At 48.2% G+C, this 19,562-nt stretch overlaps 1 protein-coding gene across 3 annotated transcripts in view; it reads left to right on the plus strand.

Annotated features, from left to right (window-relative positions):
- The window catches only part of LOC140387461 (NT-3 growth factor receptor-like), a 1,104,107-nt gene that overhangs the window by 266,886 nt on the left and 817,659 nt on the right, over positions 1 to 19,562 (plus strand). For all 3 annotated transcript variants that reach the window (XM_072470576.1, XM_072470577.1, XM_072470578.1), the window contains exons 2-3: positions 4,884 to 4,958; positions 15,224 to 15,295. In XM_072470576.1, coding sequence (XP_072326677.1) covers positions 4,884 to 4,958; positions 15,224 to 15,295 — 147 coding nt within the window. The remainder of the gene's footprint in view (positions 1 to 4,883; positions 4,959 to 15,223; positions 15,296 to 19,562) is intronic.

Below are 19,562 nucleotides of genomic sequence, written 5' to 3' on the forward strand. Positions count from 1 at the left end.
ACGGACAGTGACCCGGGGCCGGGATCAAACCCGGGTCCTCGGTGCCGTGAGGCAGCAGTGCTAACCACTGTGCCACCCAAAACATATCAGCATGTAAAATTGTGAAAATAAAGTGCATTTTACAAGAGGACTGCATCGGAGATGGAGAACGCCCAATGCTAAAGGTGTAGCTAAAATAGTGCAGGCACTAATGGAGGACTTTATTGTGCAATATTTCAGCAAAATCTTTTTGGAGCATAATATATTAAATTCCAGAGGGAAGTATAAAACTATACTTATTGCGGTAGAATTAGAAACATACAAATATACAGCAGACATCCAGCATTGAAAGGGTCAAATTGCCTTAATTCAGATTGTATTGACTGCTGATTTACTTTGAATTTGCTAATGAGGCTTTGGGGATAACACATCTTTGTTGAAGGACACTGGGATTAACTTATCCTCTTTGTATTGTATGCTTGTCTATATGGGAGAATAATTGCTTTTACCATCTTGTGGCTTTGAGAAATATTTGAAAAAGCAAAAAAGCCCCTCTGTATTAAATGGAGCTGCGACGCGAAAGAGTTGAGGTGTCCTTCCTAAGCTGCCTCTAAGATGCTACGGGTGAAAATTTAATAGTGGACACAATAAACAGGCTATAGCGTCATGGTTAAACTCCGTGAGCTTCAGGTTCTGCCTACCTGAATTGTGGGATGCGCTGTTTGCAAAGTCCTGCTTAACAAACATATTGAACCGATTTCGAAGATTAAGGTGCAGTAAGAGTGTTATTCCTGGGAAAAAGCTGGTGGTAAGCTGAACTGTGAGCATTAGTCCTGACATTGCTCCTGTCCTCATCTTGAAGTGGATTCACACCCTCGGCAGACCTCTTTGAAACTCTGGGTGGAAGCTGGTGGAGGCTGCTCCGGTCTCGGCTGCTGGTTGGAAAATCAGTGAGAAGCCCACGTTGGTTCTTTTAGGGAAGGCCCTCACACCCTATCCACTCTACCACTTGACATGCCCAATGGTGGCCTTCCTCTGGAATCAAGGACTCCAGGGCCGAAGTCCACCCCCCTCCCACCCCCGTACTGAGAGCTGGTGACCAACCAGAGGGTTTCACAGCCCCATTGAATGGCAATGCCACTGTGGAGGTGGTAGTTGCTGGTATGACTCTCATCCAAGGCCAAAAGGATCATCGCTGGATCTCAGGCAAAAGGTGAGTGAGGGCAGGACGGGAGCCATGGGGTGGGGTTTGAGATGGTGGTCACGGGGGAGGGGAGTCGGCAGCAAGGGCAGGTGGATGGCTCTTCACGTGTCCCTTCGAACAAGGGAGCACACGTTTGCTTGTACTCCCTCCATGGCCAGCCCCCTGCCCACCACTGTGTTAATACTAACAGGATGAGACTAAGCACTTGAAGGCTATGAGAAAGAGCATGGGGAGAGTGGGACTGCTAGGTAGACTATCAATATGCAAGTTTTTTCATTCAGTTAGGTGAAGCAAGCTCCCTGCACCCCTACTGTCACCACCCCCCGCCCACACACACCCACCCAAACAAAACAACCGCCCCCTCACCGGCCTGATCAAAGTGTTGCATTTTTATTTCCTCACAGCTGGTCAACCTGTCACCGAGTTTGTTAGGATGCATAAGTAGCAAAGCCAATGGCCTATATGTTGCCCCTGTTGTTAAAAGATTGTCAATTCTCTTCAGGATTGTCTTAACATCTCCAGGCATTAAAAAGCAAACTCCTGGACACCGGGAGAAAAAACATAGAAACATTTAAAAACACGGGGGATTTGGATTGGATTGGATTGGATTTGTTTATTGTCACGTGTACCATGGTACAGTGAAAAGTATTTTTCTGCGAGCAGCTCAAACAGATTATTTACTACATAAAAAGAAAATAGTACGATTATAAGAGATGTAAAAAGAGGATCTGCTTGGGAGAGCTCGCAGAGAGTCGTTTTAATTTCCTTGAAGACTTTATTGTTTTTGTAGAAATATGGGAATTGGTTTTTTTTAAAAAGCTGTTTGAGTCAGTGTGTCATCAGAGTCGAGAAAATGAAACCTTCACTAATATGTCCAAACTGACTTGATAACCTTACAACATCAACTGTGTGATGTGCTGGGGTGAGAACATGCTACAGTCTTACTTGGGTGACAACTTTAACCAAGCCCAGCTAACTCAATTGGACATAAGGGGTGTGATTTTACTGGAACAAAATCTATGTGCGGTTTGGGCATGTTTATCAAGGTGTTCCTTGGTGGCTGCAGCACCGTTTATGAATCCCCCTACCTCAGGGAGGCCCCCTGGGAAACTCCCTCACTCCACCTGCTAAGCCCCCACCTCTGCGCCCGCTCCCGTGCCTGATCTCTGGCATGCCAATCTGGCACCTGGGCACCTTGGCACTGTAGCCCTGACAGTGCCCCTGCTTGCCTAATAATGCGCCCTGTGCCAGGGTGGCACTCAGGGTGCCAGACTGGCTGTACCAAGGTGCCCAGGTGCCAGGTGCGTGCCAGGGTGCCACCCTGCCCTATCCCCAACCATTCAGGTGTCTCTAAAGACCTGGATGACCCCCCCCCCCCCCCCCCCCCCACCCCTCCCTCCCCAGGTGCCATTACGACTGGTCCACGTTTCTGGAAACCGGTACTGAATGCCACCCTTGCGAGGTCTCCCAGGCGCGGCCTAATGGCCCATTTAAATGTGGTGATCTGGATCACGCCCAGTGAGGTCCATACAACTTGCGAGGCATTTCGAGCATCGCAAATCTCACGGGAGGCCTCTCGCGAGATTCAACGGCCTCGTCCCGCCACCAAGCCGGGCGCGACGAGGTGATTCCGTCGCGCCCAAGGTTGGATTTTCCGGATTTCAGCACGGCAAACTAAACATCGATTGGCAAAAGCAAAATATCGTGAGGTGTTGGAGACCTGAAATAAGATCGGGGAATGGAAGAAATACTGAGCAGGTCTGGCACTATCTGTGGTGAGAGGGAGAGCGACAGTTTCTGGTCTGTGAACTGCTGAAATATCAGCGCGCCCATAAAATGAATCAACGTAATGAAACCCAATTCTTGTTCACTCTTACTTTAATTGATTATGTGATCTGGTTGGGTGAGTTCTTTAATCAACTCAAGTATCCATAAACCTTACAGCAACATGCAGGGAAGTTTCACACCAAATCTTCCCCCCGCCGCCACCCACCCCCCCCCCCACCCCCCTCCCCCACCACCACCACCACCACCATCGATAATTTAATTATCGATTAAATTGTGAGGTGTGGAATTTTATTGCAGTTGTAAATTGTTTGAACCCATGGCTGGTCAGGCTTGAGCGTCCCGCCAGTTGTTGATTACAATATTTGTGCACTTGGTGCCCACAATCAGATTCCTCCATGCCACACATGAAAATAGCAGATTTCAGCGACAGACAGCCCAACCTGTGCCTGATTGTCGAGGCAATTGCAAGTGAGGGATCATTTGAAGAATCAGACTTGAATTAAATGTTCCTTTTCCTGCACTGCTGACAACAATCAATTGATTTAGGCTGTACATGGTATGGATTTAACATTGCGCATTAAAACCTAGTTGTCAACTAATTAATCAAGTAGTTAAGATAAATTCCATACTTTGAAAGGATAATTGAGAAAATAACCAGTGTTGTCATTTCAACTGGGGCCCGGTACCGTTGATGTATTCAGAATACACATTCGGAGATTTTCATATGCCTGTGAAGAGATGGAATAGGTTGATTGCAGGACTACACTATCTATCAGATGCCAATTGATTCCTGATAAAGGTATCATTTGTTTGCCAAGAGGTTTTGTGCTGTCAAGTAGCATTGTGGCTGCACTTCTTTTGATAGTGTAGGTGAGAGTCTTCAGCCAGATCAATCTAATATTTGGCTCTTTGTTTTCTACGTCGAATTTTGATCAATAAATCAGGCAAGTTAGGTCATCAGTTATAAGTCTAATTTGCTAACTTATGAAAACTGGCATAAATTGTGATTCCGATTGATTTTACTGGTCTCTGATGTAGTAACATCTTTCTATTTTCAGTGACAGTAAATGGGCAGTGTCGCAAAAGTCCCAAGATTGTAGGAGGTAGATAACATTCACGACTTACACCACAACGTCTTCCTCTTGCGCGGTTCAATGGTCCCTACGCCATACTTGGTGCAAGACCTCGGGAAATTCTGGGCCATTGAGCTGAATTTTCCTTGAAGCCTTATCAAGGAATATTTTCGCATGAAACATCTTAAATTTTCCCCCAGTGAAATGCCGTGTCAATTCTGTGAGGCGATCAACATCTTTAAGGCGACAGCAGCTCTCCCTAGCAACTCCCTCAGCTATCAGAAGGTATTTAATTGCTGCTGGCTTCTCATTCCCCTGTTGAAACCCAACACTCAATTCAGACACCAGTGTGTGCACATCAGATTTTTTTCACCAATCTGACAGTGACCCCAGTCTTTCACCCAAGTGCCCCACTGGACAATGTGAATTGAATAAATGATGGAAACACATCAGTGAAGCTGTGCAGTGAGAACTCGCGGACCAGCCGACAAAGAGAACATTCAGTTAGGTTTATCGTTTTAATCAAAAGTCGATGACAAGTCAGAATTTGTCAAGCTTTCTGTCAGTAAATCAGGTTGTAGATTTGTTGGAAGTTTAGACTATCAGTCTCTTACACCATCTTCCTTGGCAAACAAAATACTGCAGAGTGATGCTATCTCTGGAAAATTAGCTCCACTGATTGTATGCCAGGACTCACCTACATGGCAACGGTGTAATTGTTAAGGTTCAATACAGTTGTGCAATGCATGGAGAAGAGACTGAGCTTGCGAATTGTCCCAGGAAATAATGGACCGGGATTGGACCCTTTCTAATCTCTTTGTTCATTGGTTGTTTTACAGACACATCGAGAACCAGAAGAGCCTTCAAACGTTGAATGCTTTTGACATGGAACCTTATATTGGACTACAGAACCTGTAAGTAAATCAGAAACACAGAGATGTTTTGTCAAAAGATTGCATTAATCAAACTCTTAAGCAGTGACTATGGGCGAGATTCTCCGCCCCCCCCCCCCCCCCCCCGCCGGGTCGGAGAATCGGCGGGGGCTGGCGTGAATCCCGCCCCCGCCGGTTGCCGAATTCTCCACCACCGGATATTCGGAGGGGGCGGGAATCGCCGGTTGGCACCCCCCCGCGATTCTCCGGCCCGGATGGGCCGAAGTCCCGCTGCTAGAAGGCCTGTCCCGCCGGCGTGAATTAAACCACCTACTTTACCGGCGGGACAAGGCGGCGCGGGCGGGCTCCGGGGTCCTGGGGGGGGCGCGGGGTGATCTGGCCCCGTGGGGTGCCCCCACGGTGGCCTGGCCCGCGATCGGGGCCCACCGATCCGCGGGTGGGCCTGTGCCATGGGGGCACTCTTTTCCTTCCGCCTTCGCCACGGTCTCCACCATGGCGGAGGCGGAAGAGACTCCCTCCACAGCGCATGCGCGGGGATGCCGTGAGTGGCAGCTAACGCTCCCGCGCATGCGCCGCTGGGCAATGTCATTTCCCCGCCAGCTGGCGGGGCACTTCCGTCAGCTGGCGGGGCGGAAATCAGTCCTGCGCGGGCCTAGCCCCTCAAGGTTAGGGCTCGGCCAGTCAAGGGGCAGAGGATTCCGCACCTTTGGGGCGGCGTGATGCCCGACTGATTTGCGCCGTTTTTGGTGCCCGTCGGCGGGCACCGTGTCGATACCGGAGAATTTCGCCCATGGTTCTGAATCAGAGAATCTGGCCAGGATTCTCTGAACCCCCGCCGGGTCGGAGAAACCCCGGGGGGGGAGGCGTGAATCCCGGCCCACCCGCCCAACAACGGCTGCCCTATACTCTGGTGCCGTTTTGGGGGCCGACGGGACCCCCGCCAAAACGGTTGGGGAAAATTGACAGCGGCGCCCCCGGCGATTCTCCAGCCGCCGATGGGCCGAGTTGCCATCCAGTTCTGGCCAGTCCCGCCGGCGTGAATTACTCACCTCACGCACGGTGGGACCTGGCAGTTAGGTGTGCGGGGGGCCCACGGTGGCCTGGCCTGCGATCGGGGCCTACCGATCCTGCGGGCGGGCTTGTTCCGTGGGGGCCTTCTTTCTTCCAAGCCGGGCCCCTGTAGGGCTCCGCCATATTGCCCGGGGCCGGCGCGGAGAAGAGAAACCCCGCACATGCGCGGAAATACGCCGACTGGTCCGCACATGTGCGAACCTATGCCGGCCCTTCGCGCCAGCTGAAGCAGCGCCAACCTCTCCGGCGTCAAACTAGCCTCCAAAAATGTGGAGAATTCCTCACATTTGGGGGCTATTGTAGCCGGAGTGGTTGGCACCGATTTCTCTGCCGGCGTGGGGACTTAGTGCCCAGAAGGGAGAATCCCACCCACTGTGTTTTCTTAGAGACTGGTTCAAAACCACTCTAAAGGATAGGGGCAGCACGTTAGCACAGTGGTTAGCACTGTTGCTTCACAGCTCTAGTGTCCCAGGTTCGATTCCCGGCTTGGGTCACTGTGCGGTTTCTGCACCTTCTCCCCGTGTCTGCGTGAGTTTCCTCCGGGTGCTCCAATTTCCTCCCACAGTCCAAAGATGTGTAGGTCAGGTGGATTCGCCATGCTAAATTGCCCTTAGTGTCCAAAACGTTTGGGTGGGGTTACTGGGTTACAGGGATAGGATGAAGGTGTGGGCTTGGGTGGGGTGCTCTGTACCAGGACCCGGCAGACTCGAATGGGCCGAATGGGCTCCTTCTGCACTGTAAATCCTATGATTCTATGATAGCTTCTGTATTCAGGACTTGGGATGAACTCTCACATTGTGAGTACTGAGCCCTGTCCAAGGGAGCTGACTGACTTCAATTTGAATGTCCCGTTTGCCATTTTAAATTTGCAGCCAGACTGTCCAATTCCATAGTGTAACTGACAAAACGGTTGGACGCACACAATGCTACCTGCAAGGTTTTTGACCGTAAACTTAATTCTCGCCATCATGGGGCAGCACGGTGGCGCAGTGGGTTAGCCCTGCAGCCTCATGGCGTTGAGGTCCCAGGTTCGATCCTGGTCTGAGTCACTGTCCGTGTGGAGTTTGCACATTCCCCCGTGTTTGCGTGGGTTTCACCCTCACAACCCAAAGGTGTGCAGGCTAGGTGGATTGGCCACGCTAAATTGCCCCTTAATTGGAAAAAATGAATTGGGTACTCTAAATTTATATTTTAGAAAAAAAATTCTCGCCATCATTATGCCTTTGAAACTGACCACAACTTTAGAGTTTAGCACATTTGCAGATTATCATAGAGGTTGCAATCTGTCATTCACGGGTTTGTCACAGGCTGCTGTGTGGATTCCCCCAGATCCAGCAATTAGTGCAATCAATCGATCCGATGAGATCTTCCCCTTTTCCATTCTTATACTGCTGTTAGAACCACCATAAAGAGCGAAGCCTTATTTAATGAGGGGGTTTCTAGTGTCGATCTGAATAGTAACGACTGCCCAGCAACTGATCTGGCCCTGAAAGCTTGATATTTCCATTCATTTAAATATTATCTTATTAAATGCCTTAATTATGATTAATTGCAAGACTTTTTATTTTAAATTATTATTTTTCAAAGTTTGTCCATGATCTTTTAGGTTCGAACTTAGCCTCATGTGTTTGTTCACATGTTTATTTGGCTCTGCAAAGATTTTACAAAGTAATATGCTTATTCGATATCATTTCCTGTTGGCTGTCTGTGAGAATTCTGTAATGTGATTGGATGCTTCGGGAGCATGCTGACTTCACTGCAGCTTGTCTGGAATCCCTGTAGTTGTAATTTGAGGTAATACGATGAGTGTCAATTCACAAGGATGAGTTCTTATCATAGAATTTACAGTGCAGAAGGAAGCCATTTGGCCCATCGAGCCTGCACCGGCTCTTGGAAAGAGCAACCTACTTAAGCCCACGCTTCCACCCTATCCCCGTAACCCAGTAACCCGACCTAACCTTTTGGACACGAAGGGGCAATTTAGCATGGCCAATCCATCTAACCTGCACATCTTTGGACTGTGGGAGGAAACCGGAGCAGCTGGAGGAAACCCATGCAGACACGGGTGAAAGTGGAAACTCCACATAGACAATCACCTGAGGCCGGTATTGAACCTGGGATCCTGGAGCTGTGAGGCAGCAGTGCTAACCACTATGAGCCAAAAGGAAGAACTTTGTATTTACAAATCAACACAACTCCATCACAAGACTAGCTTACTCTGAAAGTACCAGGGTCCTATTTGGGTCCGCACCCTGGTGTTATGGGCCAGGGTTTAGATAACCCAAAGTGTATCATGGGGTTTACCTGACCCACAACTTTCAATAGACTGTGGTATGGGGAGCACACGGCCCACTCTACAGGTGTGGTACAGCAGAAATGGAAAAGTATTTTTTAAAGCAAAACAATGTTTATTCTATGAACTCAAGTTAACTTTTTTAAAACATACAGTGAACATCTTAGCAACCATTAATTGAAATACAACCCCCAAAGACTACAACACTAAGTAATCCTTTAGGCTTTCCTTTTAACATCCATAAAACTAAAAACAAAGCTTTTAACAGAGGCACATCAGGTTACAGTCACTACTGAGAGCAGTTATTAGTTTTAAATCACCAAAGGATCGATTTACAGATTTTAGATTACAGAGAGAAAGACTAATACCCCTTCTGGCTGTGACTGCAGCTATCCAGCTTTGAAAATGAAACTAAAACACAGCCTGCAGCAAACAGCCTAAAACGAAAGTAAAAAGCTAACAGACAGCCCAGCTCCACCCACTCTCTGACATCACTGCAGTAATAAACACCCATTTCTTAAAGGTAGTCTCACTGCAGATATTTATATACACAACCATTTATAAACACACATTTCTTAAAGGGACTCTCACATGACTGGCTCAGGTTCATGTGCTCCACCCCTATAGGATCTGGGTGGGGCATGTGGCCGCAAAGGATCGCCCCTTAAAGGAGCCACCCAACCACATCCCCCTAAGTTCCTTCATAATTATACAAACAAAACACTGATATAGAACTATGCACAGTTAAACAGAATTAACAGAAAGGGAACACAAGGACAGGTTTGTAAGGTCAGTCTAGCAGGGAACATAGAACATAGAACATAGAAAATACAGCACAGAACAGGCCCTTCGGCCCACGATGTTGTGCCGAACCTTTGTCCTAGATTAATCATAGATTATCATTGAATTTACAGTGCAGAAGGAGGCCATTCGGCCCTTTGAGTCTGCACCAGCTCTTGGAAAGAGCACCCTACCCAAACTCAACACCTCCACCCAACACCAAGGGCAATTTGGACATTAAGGGCAATTTATCATTGGCCAATTCACCTAACCCGCACATCTTTGGACTGTGGGAGGAAACCGGAGCACCCGGAGGAAACCCACGCAGACACGGGGAGGACGTGCAGACTCCGCACAGACAATGACCCAAGCCGGAATCGAACCTGGGACCATGGATCTGTGAAGCAATTGTGCTATCCACAATGCTACCGTGCTGCTCTTAAGAACAAATAAATCTACACTATATCATTTTCCCGTAATCCATGTACCTATCCAACAGCTGCTTGAAGGTCCCTAATGTTTCCGACTCAACTACTTCCACAGGCAGTGCATTCCATGCCCCCACTACTCTCTGGGTAAAGAACCTACCTCTGATATCCCTCCTAAATCTTCCACCTTTCACCTTAAATTTATGTCCCCTTGTAATGGTGTGTTCCACCTGGGGAAAAAGTCTCTGACTGTCTACTCTATCTATTCCCCTGATCATCTTATAAACCTCTATCAAGTCGCCCCTCATCCTTCTCCGCTCTAATGAGAAAATGCCTAGCACCCTCAACCTTTCCTCGTAAGACCTACTCTCCATTCCAGGCAACATCCTGGTAAATCTTTTTTGCACCTTTTCCAGAGCTTCCACATCCTTCCTAAAATGAGGCGACCAGAACTGTACACAGTACTCCAAATGTGGCCTTACCAAAGTTTTGTACAGCTGCATCATCACCTCACGGCTCTTAAATTCAATCCCTCTGTTAATGAACGCGAGCACACCATAGGCCTTCTTCACAGCTCTATCCACTTGAGTGGCAACTTTCAAAGATGTATGAACATAGACCCCAAGGTCTCTCTGCTCCTCCACAATGCCAAGAACTCTACCGTTAACCCTGTATTCCGCATTCATATTTGTCCTTCCAAAATGGACAACCTCACATTTTTCAGGGTTAAACTCCATCTGCCACTTCTCAGCCCAGCTCTGCATCCTATCTATGTCTCTTTGCAGCCGACAACAGCCCTCCTTACTATCCACAACTCCACCAATCTTCGTATCGTCTGCAAATTTACTGACCCACCCTTCAACTCCCTCATCCAAGTCATTAATGAAAATCACAAACAGCAGAGGACCCAGAACTGATCCCTGCGGTACACCACTGGTAACTGGGATCCAGGCTGAATATTTGCCATCCACCACCACTCTCTGACTTCTATCGGTTAGCCAGTTCGTTATCCAACTGGCCAAATTTCCCACTATCCCATGCTTCCTTACTTTCTGCATAAGCCTACCATGGGGAACTTTATCAAATGCCTTACTAAAATCCATGTACACTACATCCACTGCTTTACCTTCATCCACATGCTTGGTCACCTCCTCAAAGAATTCAATAAGATTTGTAAGGCAAGACCTACCCCTCACAAATCTGTGCTGACTATCCCTAATCAAGCAGTGTCTTTCCAGATGCTCAGAAATCCTATCCTTCAGTACCCTTTCCATTACTTTGCCTACCACCGAAGTAAGACTAACTGGCCTGTAATTCCCAGGGTTATCCCTAGTTCCTTTTTTGAACAGGGGCACGACATTCGCCACTCTCCAATGCCCTGGTACCACCCCTGTTGACAGTGAGGACGAAAAGATAATTGCCAACGGCTCTGCAATTTCATCTCTTGCTTCCCATAGAATCCTTGGATATATCCCGTCAGGCCCGGGGGACTTGTCTACCCTCAAGTTTTTCAAAATGCCCAACACATCTTCCTTCCTAACAAGTATTTCCTCGAGCTTACCAATCTGTTTCACACTGTCCTCTCCAACAATATTGCCCCTCTCATTTGTAAATACAGAAGAAAAATACTCATTCAAGACCTCTCCTATCTCTTCAGACTCAATACACAATCTCCCGCTACTGTCCTTGATCGGACCTACCCTCGCTCTAGTCATTCTCATATTTCTCACATATGTATAAAAGGCCTTGGGGTTTTCCTTGATCCTACCCGCCAAAGATTGTTCATGCCCTCTCTTAGCTCTCCTAATCCCTTTCTTTAGTTCCCTCCTGGCTATCTTGTATCCCTCCAATGCCCTGCCTGAACCTTGTTTCCTCAGCCTTACATAAGTCACCTTTTTCCTCTTAACAAGACATTCAACCTCTCTTGTCAACCATGGTTCCCTCACTCGACCATCTCTTCCCTGCCTGACAGGGACATACATATCAAGGACACGTAGCACCTGTTCCTTGAACAAGTTCCACATTTCACTTGTGTCCTTCCCTGCCAGCCTATGTTCCCAACTTATGCACTTCAATTCTTGTCTGACCACATCGTATTTACCCTTCCCCCAATTGTAAACCTTGCCCTGTTGCACGTACCTAGCCCTATCCATTACTAAAGTGAAAGTCACAGAATTGTGGTCACTATCTCCAAAATGCTCCCCCACTAACAAATCTATCACTTGCCCTGGTTCATTACCCAGTACTATATCCAATATTGCCCCTCCTCTGGTTGGACAATCTACATACTGTGTTAGAAAAGCTTCCTGGACACACTGCACAAAACACCACCCCATCCAAACTATTTGATCTAAAAACTTTCGGACTCTTGCTGAGCGCTGCAACTGGTTTCTCCATTTGTGAAGCAACCGAGTTCACATTCAGGGCCGGCAAATTCACAGACTCCGAAGATTAGGCCATAACGACACCCTCCTCAGCTCCTTCTGCCGACCCACAAGATTCCCCTTGGGAAGACCTTGGTTCCATCACCTGTGATGATGTGGCTGGTGCACTGATAACTACTACTGGGTCAGCAGGCCGAATTGTGGGGCTGGCAGCTTCCCACCTTCTTATGTGATCGACATGTTTCCACACTTCATTGGCCTGTAGGTCAATCACATAAGACATTGGACCAGACCTGGCAATAATCCTCCTGAGTACCCAAGCTGCCCCCCCCCTCTGAAGTTTTGGACGTAAACTAAATTCGTCTCTTCAAATGACCTGTCTCCCTTGGCCTCCCCTTCAAATTTGGGAAAACAACGTCAAGACAGGTCCTCAGGTGTCGACCCATCAATAACTCGGTGGGGTCGTGTTTTAGGGGAGTAAAATATTTGCTCAGTGGTTGGTTGCACTGCTTCATTCTTTGAGGATTTAAAGGTTTGGACTGCTCGCTCCGCCAACCCATTTGAAGTGGGGTGATGGGGTTCATACGCACGTGATGGATCCCATTAGACTTGATGAAGAGTTGAAACTCCTCTGTTGTGAAAGCGGTGCCATTGTCTGAAACAATATCTGGGATGCGGCGTATTGTGAAAATTTGTCGCAACTTGTCAACGGAGGCTGTTACAGTCATCGGACGCATAAGTTGGAGATCCAACCATTCTCAGTGGGCGTCCACAACAATGAAATACATCATTCCCATAAACGGGCCCCGCAAAATGTATGTGGAGCCTGGTCCACGGACAGCCTGGCCACACCCATGGGTGTAGTTTAGCTGCGGGTGGAAGGGTCTGTTGTGTCTGGCAATGTTCACAACAGCTGACTATACTCTCCATCTCTTTGTCAATCCCGGGCCACTAGACATAGCTCCTGGCCAGCATCTTCATCTTGGTCTGGCAGGATGTGCACTGTGTATCTCCTGGAGAAGTGGCTGTCGCCCTGGGGGTGGCACTATCACTCTGCATGCCCACAAAAGAACCCCTTCTTCACAGGTAAATTGATCCCTATGCTGCAAGTAGGGCCTGACTTGGTCTGACTTATCAAAATGCCAGCCAAGGAGAACCATCCTTTCTACCTTCGATAAAATTACGCCACTGTCAGTCCACATCTTGATATAGGCCGACGAAATGGGCAGAAAATTCAGAGACAGGAAGATCGCCTGTGGAATGGGAGGCTCGCACTTCAGGCCCACAGCAGCTTCTTTGAATCTCCCCAGGACTTCTTCCAAATTGGCACTATGCTCTTTGGGTGTTGCCTCCTTTACTAAGGTGTCAGCCAGACACACGACCACTATCAGGATCCCCTGCAAAAGGTTCCCATCAGATGGAGTTCCTGAGGGAGAATGGACATGGAGTCTGTCGGAGGGAAGGATCATCATCCTGCCATGAACAACTCACATGTGACAGGTTAATCTGGGTGCAGGCGGATGGATACTTACCTCTGCGCGTAGGCCAATCTTGATGTTGGTAACCGATGTGCCCTGGGCCACCTCTCCATCCTCCAGGCTGTTCCTCACAGGGAGTGAGGGCCCTGAGTTCCGGAACCCTCGCCCACCTGGGCCCCTTTCTGTCTATTGTGGGCCATGTTCTCCTGCGGGGACACATAGGGAGCGTCATGAGCTGCAAGCTTCATGCATTGTGGGTGAGGTGGGGGAGGCAGGGGGTAGGGTGGGGCGAGGAGGGAATGGCGGGATCAGATGGGTGCACCACTGCTGGGCATGGGTGGGGGTGTGTTGGGGATTTTCGGGTGTGCTGGGGCACGTTCTGGCATAGTGTTGGCGGTGGGGCGGTGCCTGGCACTGGGTCTTCGGGGCTAGGGGTAGGGGGCCTCCAGCAGTAGCAGGCAGGACCGATGCCAGGGGGCCAATGGCAACTCAACCGTGCTGTCCGTTGGAGGTCATTGAGCTCCTGGGTGGCAGTCCTCCTGGTGACACACCCCGAGCTGACGCCGCTGACTCTGCCTCGCAGGCATCACTGGCTGCCCGGAGGCTGACCCTCCGACCCCCTAGGGTGGGAACAGTCTGGACTCGACCCCATCCATCAATCTGGCCAGGTCGGCATCCCCGAATTGTAGAGGTGGTATGCCCAGTGGCATGGCTGCCTTCTGTCTTGGGGTTTGCTCTGTGGCATCAGTTTAAGTGCAGCTCCTCCTCGTTAGCAGGAAGCTGTCGGTCCCGGCAAAACAGAGGCAGGACAGCCATTGCTGCGTGAATCCTGTGGGATATCATTAAGTGCCCTAATTAACGTTAGATACCGCCCAGAGCGAACTCGATTTTTTTTTAGTTGGATCAGACCCCTAGGCCATGGGGACCCGGGTTCATGGCAGATGGTGAAATTTGAATTTGTATTCAATTAAAAACTTGGAATTAAAAGTCTAATGACGATCATGAAATCATTGTCAATTGTCATAGAGATCCATCTGGTTCACTGATGTCGTTTAGGGAAAGAAATCTGCCATCCTTACCTGGTCTGGCCTACATGTGACTCCAGATCCAGATTCAGATCTACAATATGGTTGTCTCTCAAATGATCTCTGAAATGGAGGACTTAAGGGATGAGCAATAAATGCTGGCCCAGCCAGCCAGCGATGCCCATATCCCATAAATTAATTTTGTTGCAAATTGGCAAATTGAGGGCCTTAATTGAGGCTTCCCACACTAGGCCTTGCCTGGCGCAGCATAGCAACCAGGTCATGATGGGGCGGGGGCAGGAACCCGGAGGGAATCCCAACTTCCCAATTTCAACCCCCTCCGCCCCCAGCTTGCCCAATGCCTCTTTCTGTAAAATATTGCCTGCAGTGAACGTAGAGAATATTAGATGATCAATGTGTCCGCTGCATTATAAGAAGCAGCAGGAGACATGGCGTTCCGATCCATCCACTGCCCCACTTCCCTGCTTTTCACTGAGAGCATGATGGCTCATTTCGGCTACGTGAGATGTGTACTAATATTAACCTAAGATGCCTGTCAGTGTAATGTATCTGGAGAAAAACTGAACAAAGAATCTATTCATCTCTTTGATCTGAATTCATCAAAAGGTACTTTTCATTTTTAATAAATGTTGGAGTTTTGTTTTTTTTTGGTTGTCTTACTGTCCCTGTCTATGTTTAATTTGTACAGAATACAAATGACCATGAATTGAGGGCTTATCCAATCAGCCCATCTGATCGGCTGTGTAATAAATCACAGTTATGAGCATGCAGCGCTTGTAACCTCCTGCATTTGTTTTCATTTCCAGGACAATCATAAATTCAGGACTTCGGTCGATCGCTCCACGAGCTTTTGCCAAAAATCCTCACCTTCACTACATGTAAGTCGTCCCAAGCTTAGATTGGGTTTATAGAGGGTTAGGAGTTGAGTGTTTAAATTCAGATGCTAAGGTAATAAAGATTGCACTGTTCCACAATCCATTACTCGAGGGACCGAAAACATCAATGGCCCCAGAAGCTAATTTCTTTTTTTGTTGTTAAATAAACATCCTTATGATGCACAGGAGTTTGAACAAGCTCGGTAAGATTTGTGAAGTAAAGACCTTGGAGGTTCTGGAGGTCTGTTTGCATGGTAAAAAAAAAATATATATATTATCGGATTGTCATTTGTTTACGAACAACGGGAAAACTCTAACTTGTAGATATTCCGCATGCATCTGCACTTTGATGAGAAAGGTTCTAGTGATGTGAACATTTCAGACCTCTGCAAAAGAGATATTCGGGCTGATTTTCAAAAGCCAAATGTTGATCGTTTTCCATTTCTTTGAAATAATGCTAATCAGTTAGCAAGGATGAGGAAAGATGGTGTGAATCTTAACCCGAGAACGACTTGCATTGAGACATTACCTTGACAATAGAATCAACTGTGTTTTTAAGGGACGTGACGTTTAATTGCAAGGTGTAGATGTGACCCTTTATCAAATAGATTTAGTTTTCGAAGATCATGTATGCAGTGAGGCTAGGCCAATGCTGCGAAATGCAGTATTCATTTCCTCTTTTCATCCTGCATCAGCATCTCCCAGGTTAGGAATTGTGCGAAAAGGATTCTGGCACATTCACTCGAACTACACCAGTAATGGCTGCTGTATCTCCTTGGCAAAGTTGCCTTGTCCACCTAACCCTGCTATTGATGAAAATGTGCTCATGACCAAAATGCTTTAGTTTCTGTTTCCGGCAGTTAAGTACAGCAGCATGTACTGGGACGCATGTCTGTCACCAAAGGACTTTGCACTTGATGTGGACACTGCAGCTCTGTTTGGTCTGTGGCAGCCACCTGTAGAAGGCAGGCAAACAATGATTCAGACATTTTGCAATTCTGGGGGAAGAAAACACCTGACTTGCTGCATAATGCACTGTTATAAATGGTAAGCAAGCATTTGGCAGAGTTCCTGGACAGGAGCAGGCGAAGGCAGTTTGTTGGACTTGGGGAAAATGGGGCTGGATTTTGGGGTTAACAGCACAGGGGGTAGGTCACTTTCCCACTTCTTAATTTAGAAAATATATAACGGGCAGGCGAGGAAAACCAACAAAAATGCAAAATACGAATACCTCAAAGGGAATGAAACCATATTTTCTTAATGTGCATTTCTGCCAGTTCTTTAACAGCAGGGTTGAAACAGGTGGCTCGGTGGCACAGTGGTCAGCACTATTGCCTCACAGCGCCAGAGACCCGGCTTCAATTCCGACCTAGGGTGAATATCTGCGTGGAGTTTGCACGTCCTCCCTGTGTCTGCGTGGGTTTCCTCCGGATGCTCTGGTCTCCTCCCACCGTTCAAGGATGTGCAGGTTAGGTAGTTTGGCCGTGTTAAATTGTCCCTCGGTGGGGTAACGGGAATAAGGTAGGGGATTGGGTCAAGGTAGAGTGCTCTTTCAGAGGGTTGGTGTAGACTCGATGGGCTGAAAGGACTCCTTCTGCAACTGTAGAGATTCTAGGTGTTTCTGCAGCCACAGGTGGAGACATGATTAAATAATGCATGCATTGGGAACAGCCGCAGACAGCTAACGTCCTGGATCAGGAGATGGGAACAAGCCACATGCAACTTGTCAAGGTTATGTTGTATTACTGCTCCATACAAGCAAGTGGAACATTATCTGTGTCATATTAGCAGGTTTTTTTTTTGACTGAACAATGTACAACACAACTGTTCTTTCGCGATGAGGTCATGGTTTATAATTAGGGTTGAACCCATCAAGCTTTGCGATTTCCTTTGTTAATTTGGAACCCGTCTCTGATTAGTTCTAACAATGAAATTAATTATCCGTCAAAATACCAGTGACTGAAGGTGCGACACTCAATGTACGGGAACACTCTCTGTAAACCTGCCAGACTGGCTCCACCCTCTAGGATAGACATTCACCCTCGGATAATGTGCCCTCAGATTTCAATTATCTGTTTGATGCAGTGGCTGGAGCGTGATTTAATTGGGTCAAAAGAGAAGGCATTTCAGATAAAATGAAGATGTGCATTTGTTAAAAAAAAACCTCATAGGATTTCATTTAACCCTAAAATGGTATTTGAGACCCGTAGGCACGGAACAAGATGCTAATACTGGACTGGATCAGTGTATTTTTTTTAAATTTCCAACAATTTCTTTTAATATTTGGTGTTTTCATTTCGAAGCAGATAATTTTGTAACCAGCTTGCTCCTGAATCATCAGGCAAATTGGATTTAAATCCTGGTTTTATTAGTCAAGGTGGAACCTTGGCCAGCACAGTAGCACAGTGGTTAGCACAGTTGCTTCACAGCTCCAGGGCCCCAGGTTTGATTCCCGGCTTGGGTGACTGTCTGTGCGGAGTTTGCACGTTCTCCCTGTGTCTGCGTGGGTTTCCTCCGGGTGCTCCGGTTTCCTCCCACATTCCAAAGATGTGCAGGTTAGGTGGATTGGCCATGATAAATTGCCCTTACTGTCCAAAAAGGTTAGGTGGGGTTACTGGGTTACGGGAATAGGGTGGAGGTGTGGGCTTGGGTCGGGAGCTCTTTCCAAGGGCTGGTGCAGACTCGAGGACTGAATGGCCTCCTTCTGCGTTGTAAATTCTATGATTCTATGAATAACTTGCATTTCCACTGCTGGTGGCAAAGAAATAGTCATCAGATTCTGGCTAAGATTGCGACTGACTGGTAGGTGTCAAAGGTATGAAACCAACCAGGTGCACAGATCTGTAAAATGTAAGTTTAGTCAGCTGCATATGGTGCCTGAATAGCATTAGTTTAATCAGGTACATAGAATGGCTGTGCAATTTGGGGTTAGTCAGTTACATGCAGTACCTGCACCAACAGGGTTAGACAGGTGTATAAAGTGCCTGGTCCTATATACTACGAGTGAGGTGCACCAAGCACTTGTACAGTGTAGAGAGACACTGAGCAACACCCTAAATGCACAGATGTAACAGGGGCTTTCTGCAGTTCACACAGCAGATTGTCGATCAGCACTTAAGAATTAATTAGCTTAAAGGAATACTTAAACATATAACCAACTTTCACAGTTTTCCTGTGTGTTGAATATTATATCATGAAGACGAGGGTTGAAGGTGTTGGGCGCTGAATTACTTGCTCTTAACCGCCAACAGGAGCTCTGAGGCCTGGTGAACACTGTGTGAATGTTTTAATCATGTCTAAATGACAATCGCACACCGTGCGCAGAGTTCAATTGCCACATTTTATCAATAGAAGGACTGGCATTCATATAGCACCTTCATGGCCTCCCAAAGCACTTCACAGCCAATTAAGAACATTTTCTCACGTAGTCACTGTTGTAATTTGGGAAACACGGCAGCCAGTTTGAGCACAGCAAGTTCACACGAATAGCAACATGATGGTGACAAGACAATCAGGTTCTTTTTCGGTGATGTCGATTCAGGGATATATTTTGGCCAGGACACCGTGGAGATCTCCCCTACTTTCTTCAAAATAATGCCATGTGGGACCTTACACCTCCCTTTGAGGGAGCAGACTCCGTTTAATGCCTTGTTCAAACGAGGGCACCTTTGACAGTGCAACACTGCCTCTGTATTGCAATGGAATGTCGACCTAGATTTTTGTACTCGAGTCTCTGGGGTGGGATTCCCCCGCAACTGGCCGGATGGCCTGACGCCAAGAGCGCCGCTAACCACTCCGGTGTCGGGCCGACCGGAAGGTGCGGAATCCTCCACACTTCCGGGAACTAGGCCGGCGCCGGAGGGGTTGATGCCGTGCCAACCGGCACCAAAGGGCCGGCGCGAGTTGGCGCATGCGCAGAACCACCGGCGTGGTTCCGTGCATGTGCAGACCGGCTGGCGTGTTCCTGCGCATGCACAGGGGGGTTCTTCTCTGCGCCGGCCAAGGCAGAGCCCTACAGAGGCCCCCCCTCCAAGGACTCACCTAGCCAGCCTACAATCCAGGTCCCGCCGTGATGGACCATGTCCATTTCACGCCAGCGGGACTGGCCGAAAACGGGCGTCCGCTCGGCCCATCGGGGCCTGGAAAATTGCCGGGGGGCTGCTGCCAACGGCCCCCGACCAGCACGGAATGATCCCCGCCCCCCCCCCCCCCCCGAAATCCCGCGCCGGAGAATTCGGCAGCCAGCGGCGGGGCGGGATTCACGCCGCCC

The sequence above is a fragment of the Scyliorhinus torazame genome, chromosome 12 (assembly GCF_047496885.1).
Source record: "Scyliorhinus torazame isolate Kashiwa2021f chromosome 12, sScyTor2.1, whole genome shotgun sequence".
In the NCBI taxonomy this organism is placed as follows: domain Eukaryota; kingdom Metazoa; phylum Chordata; class Chondrichthyes; order Carcharhiniformes; family Scyliorhinidae; genus Scyliorhinus; species Scyliorhinus torazame.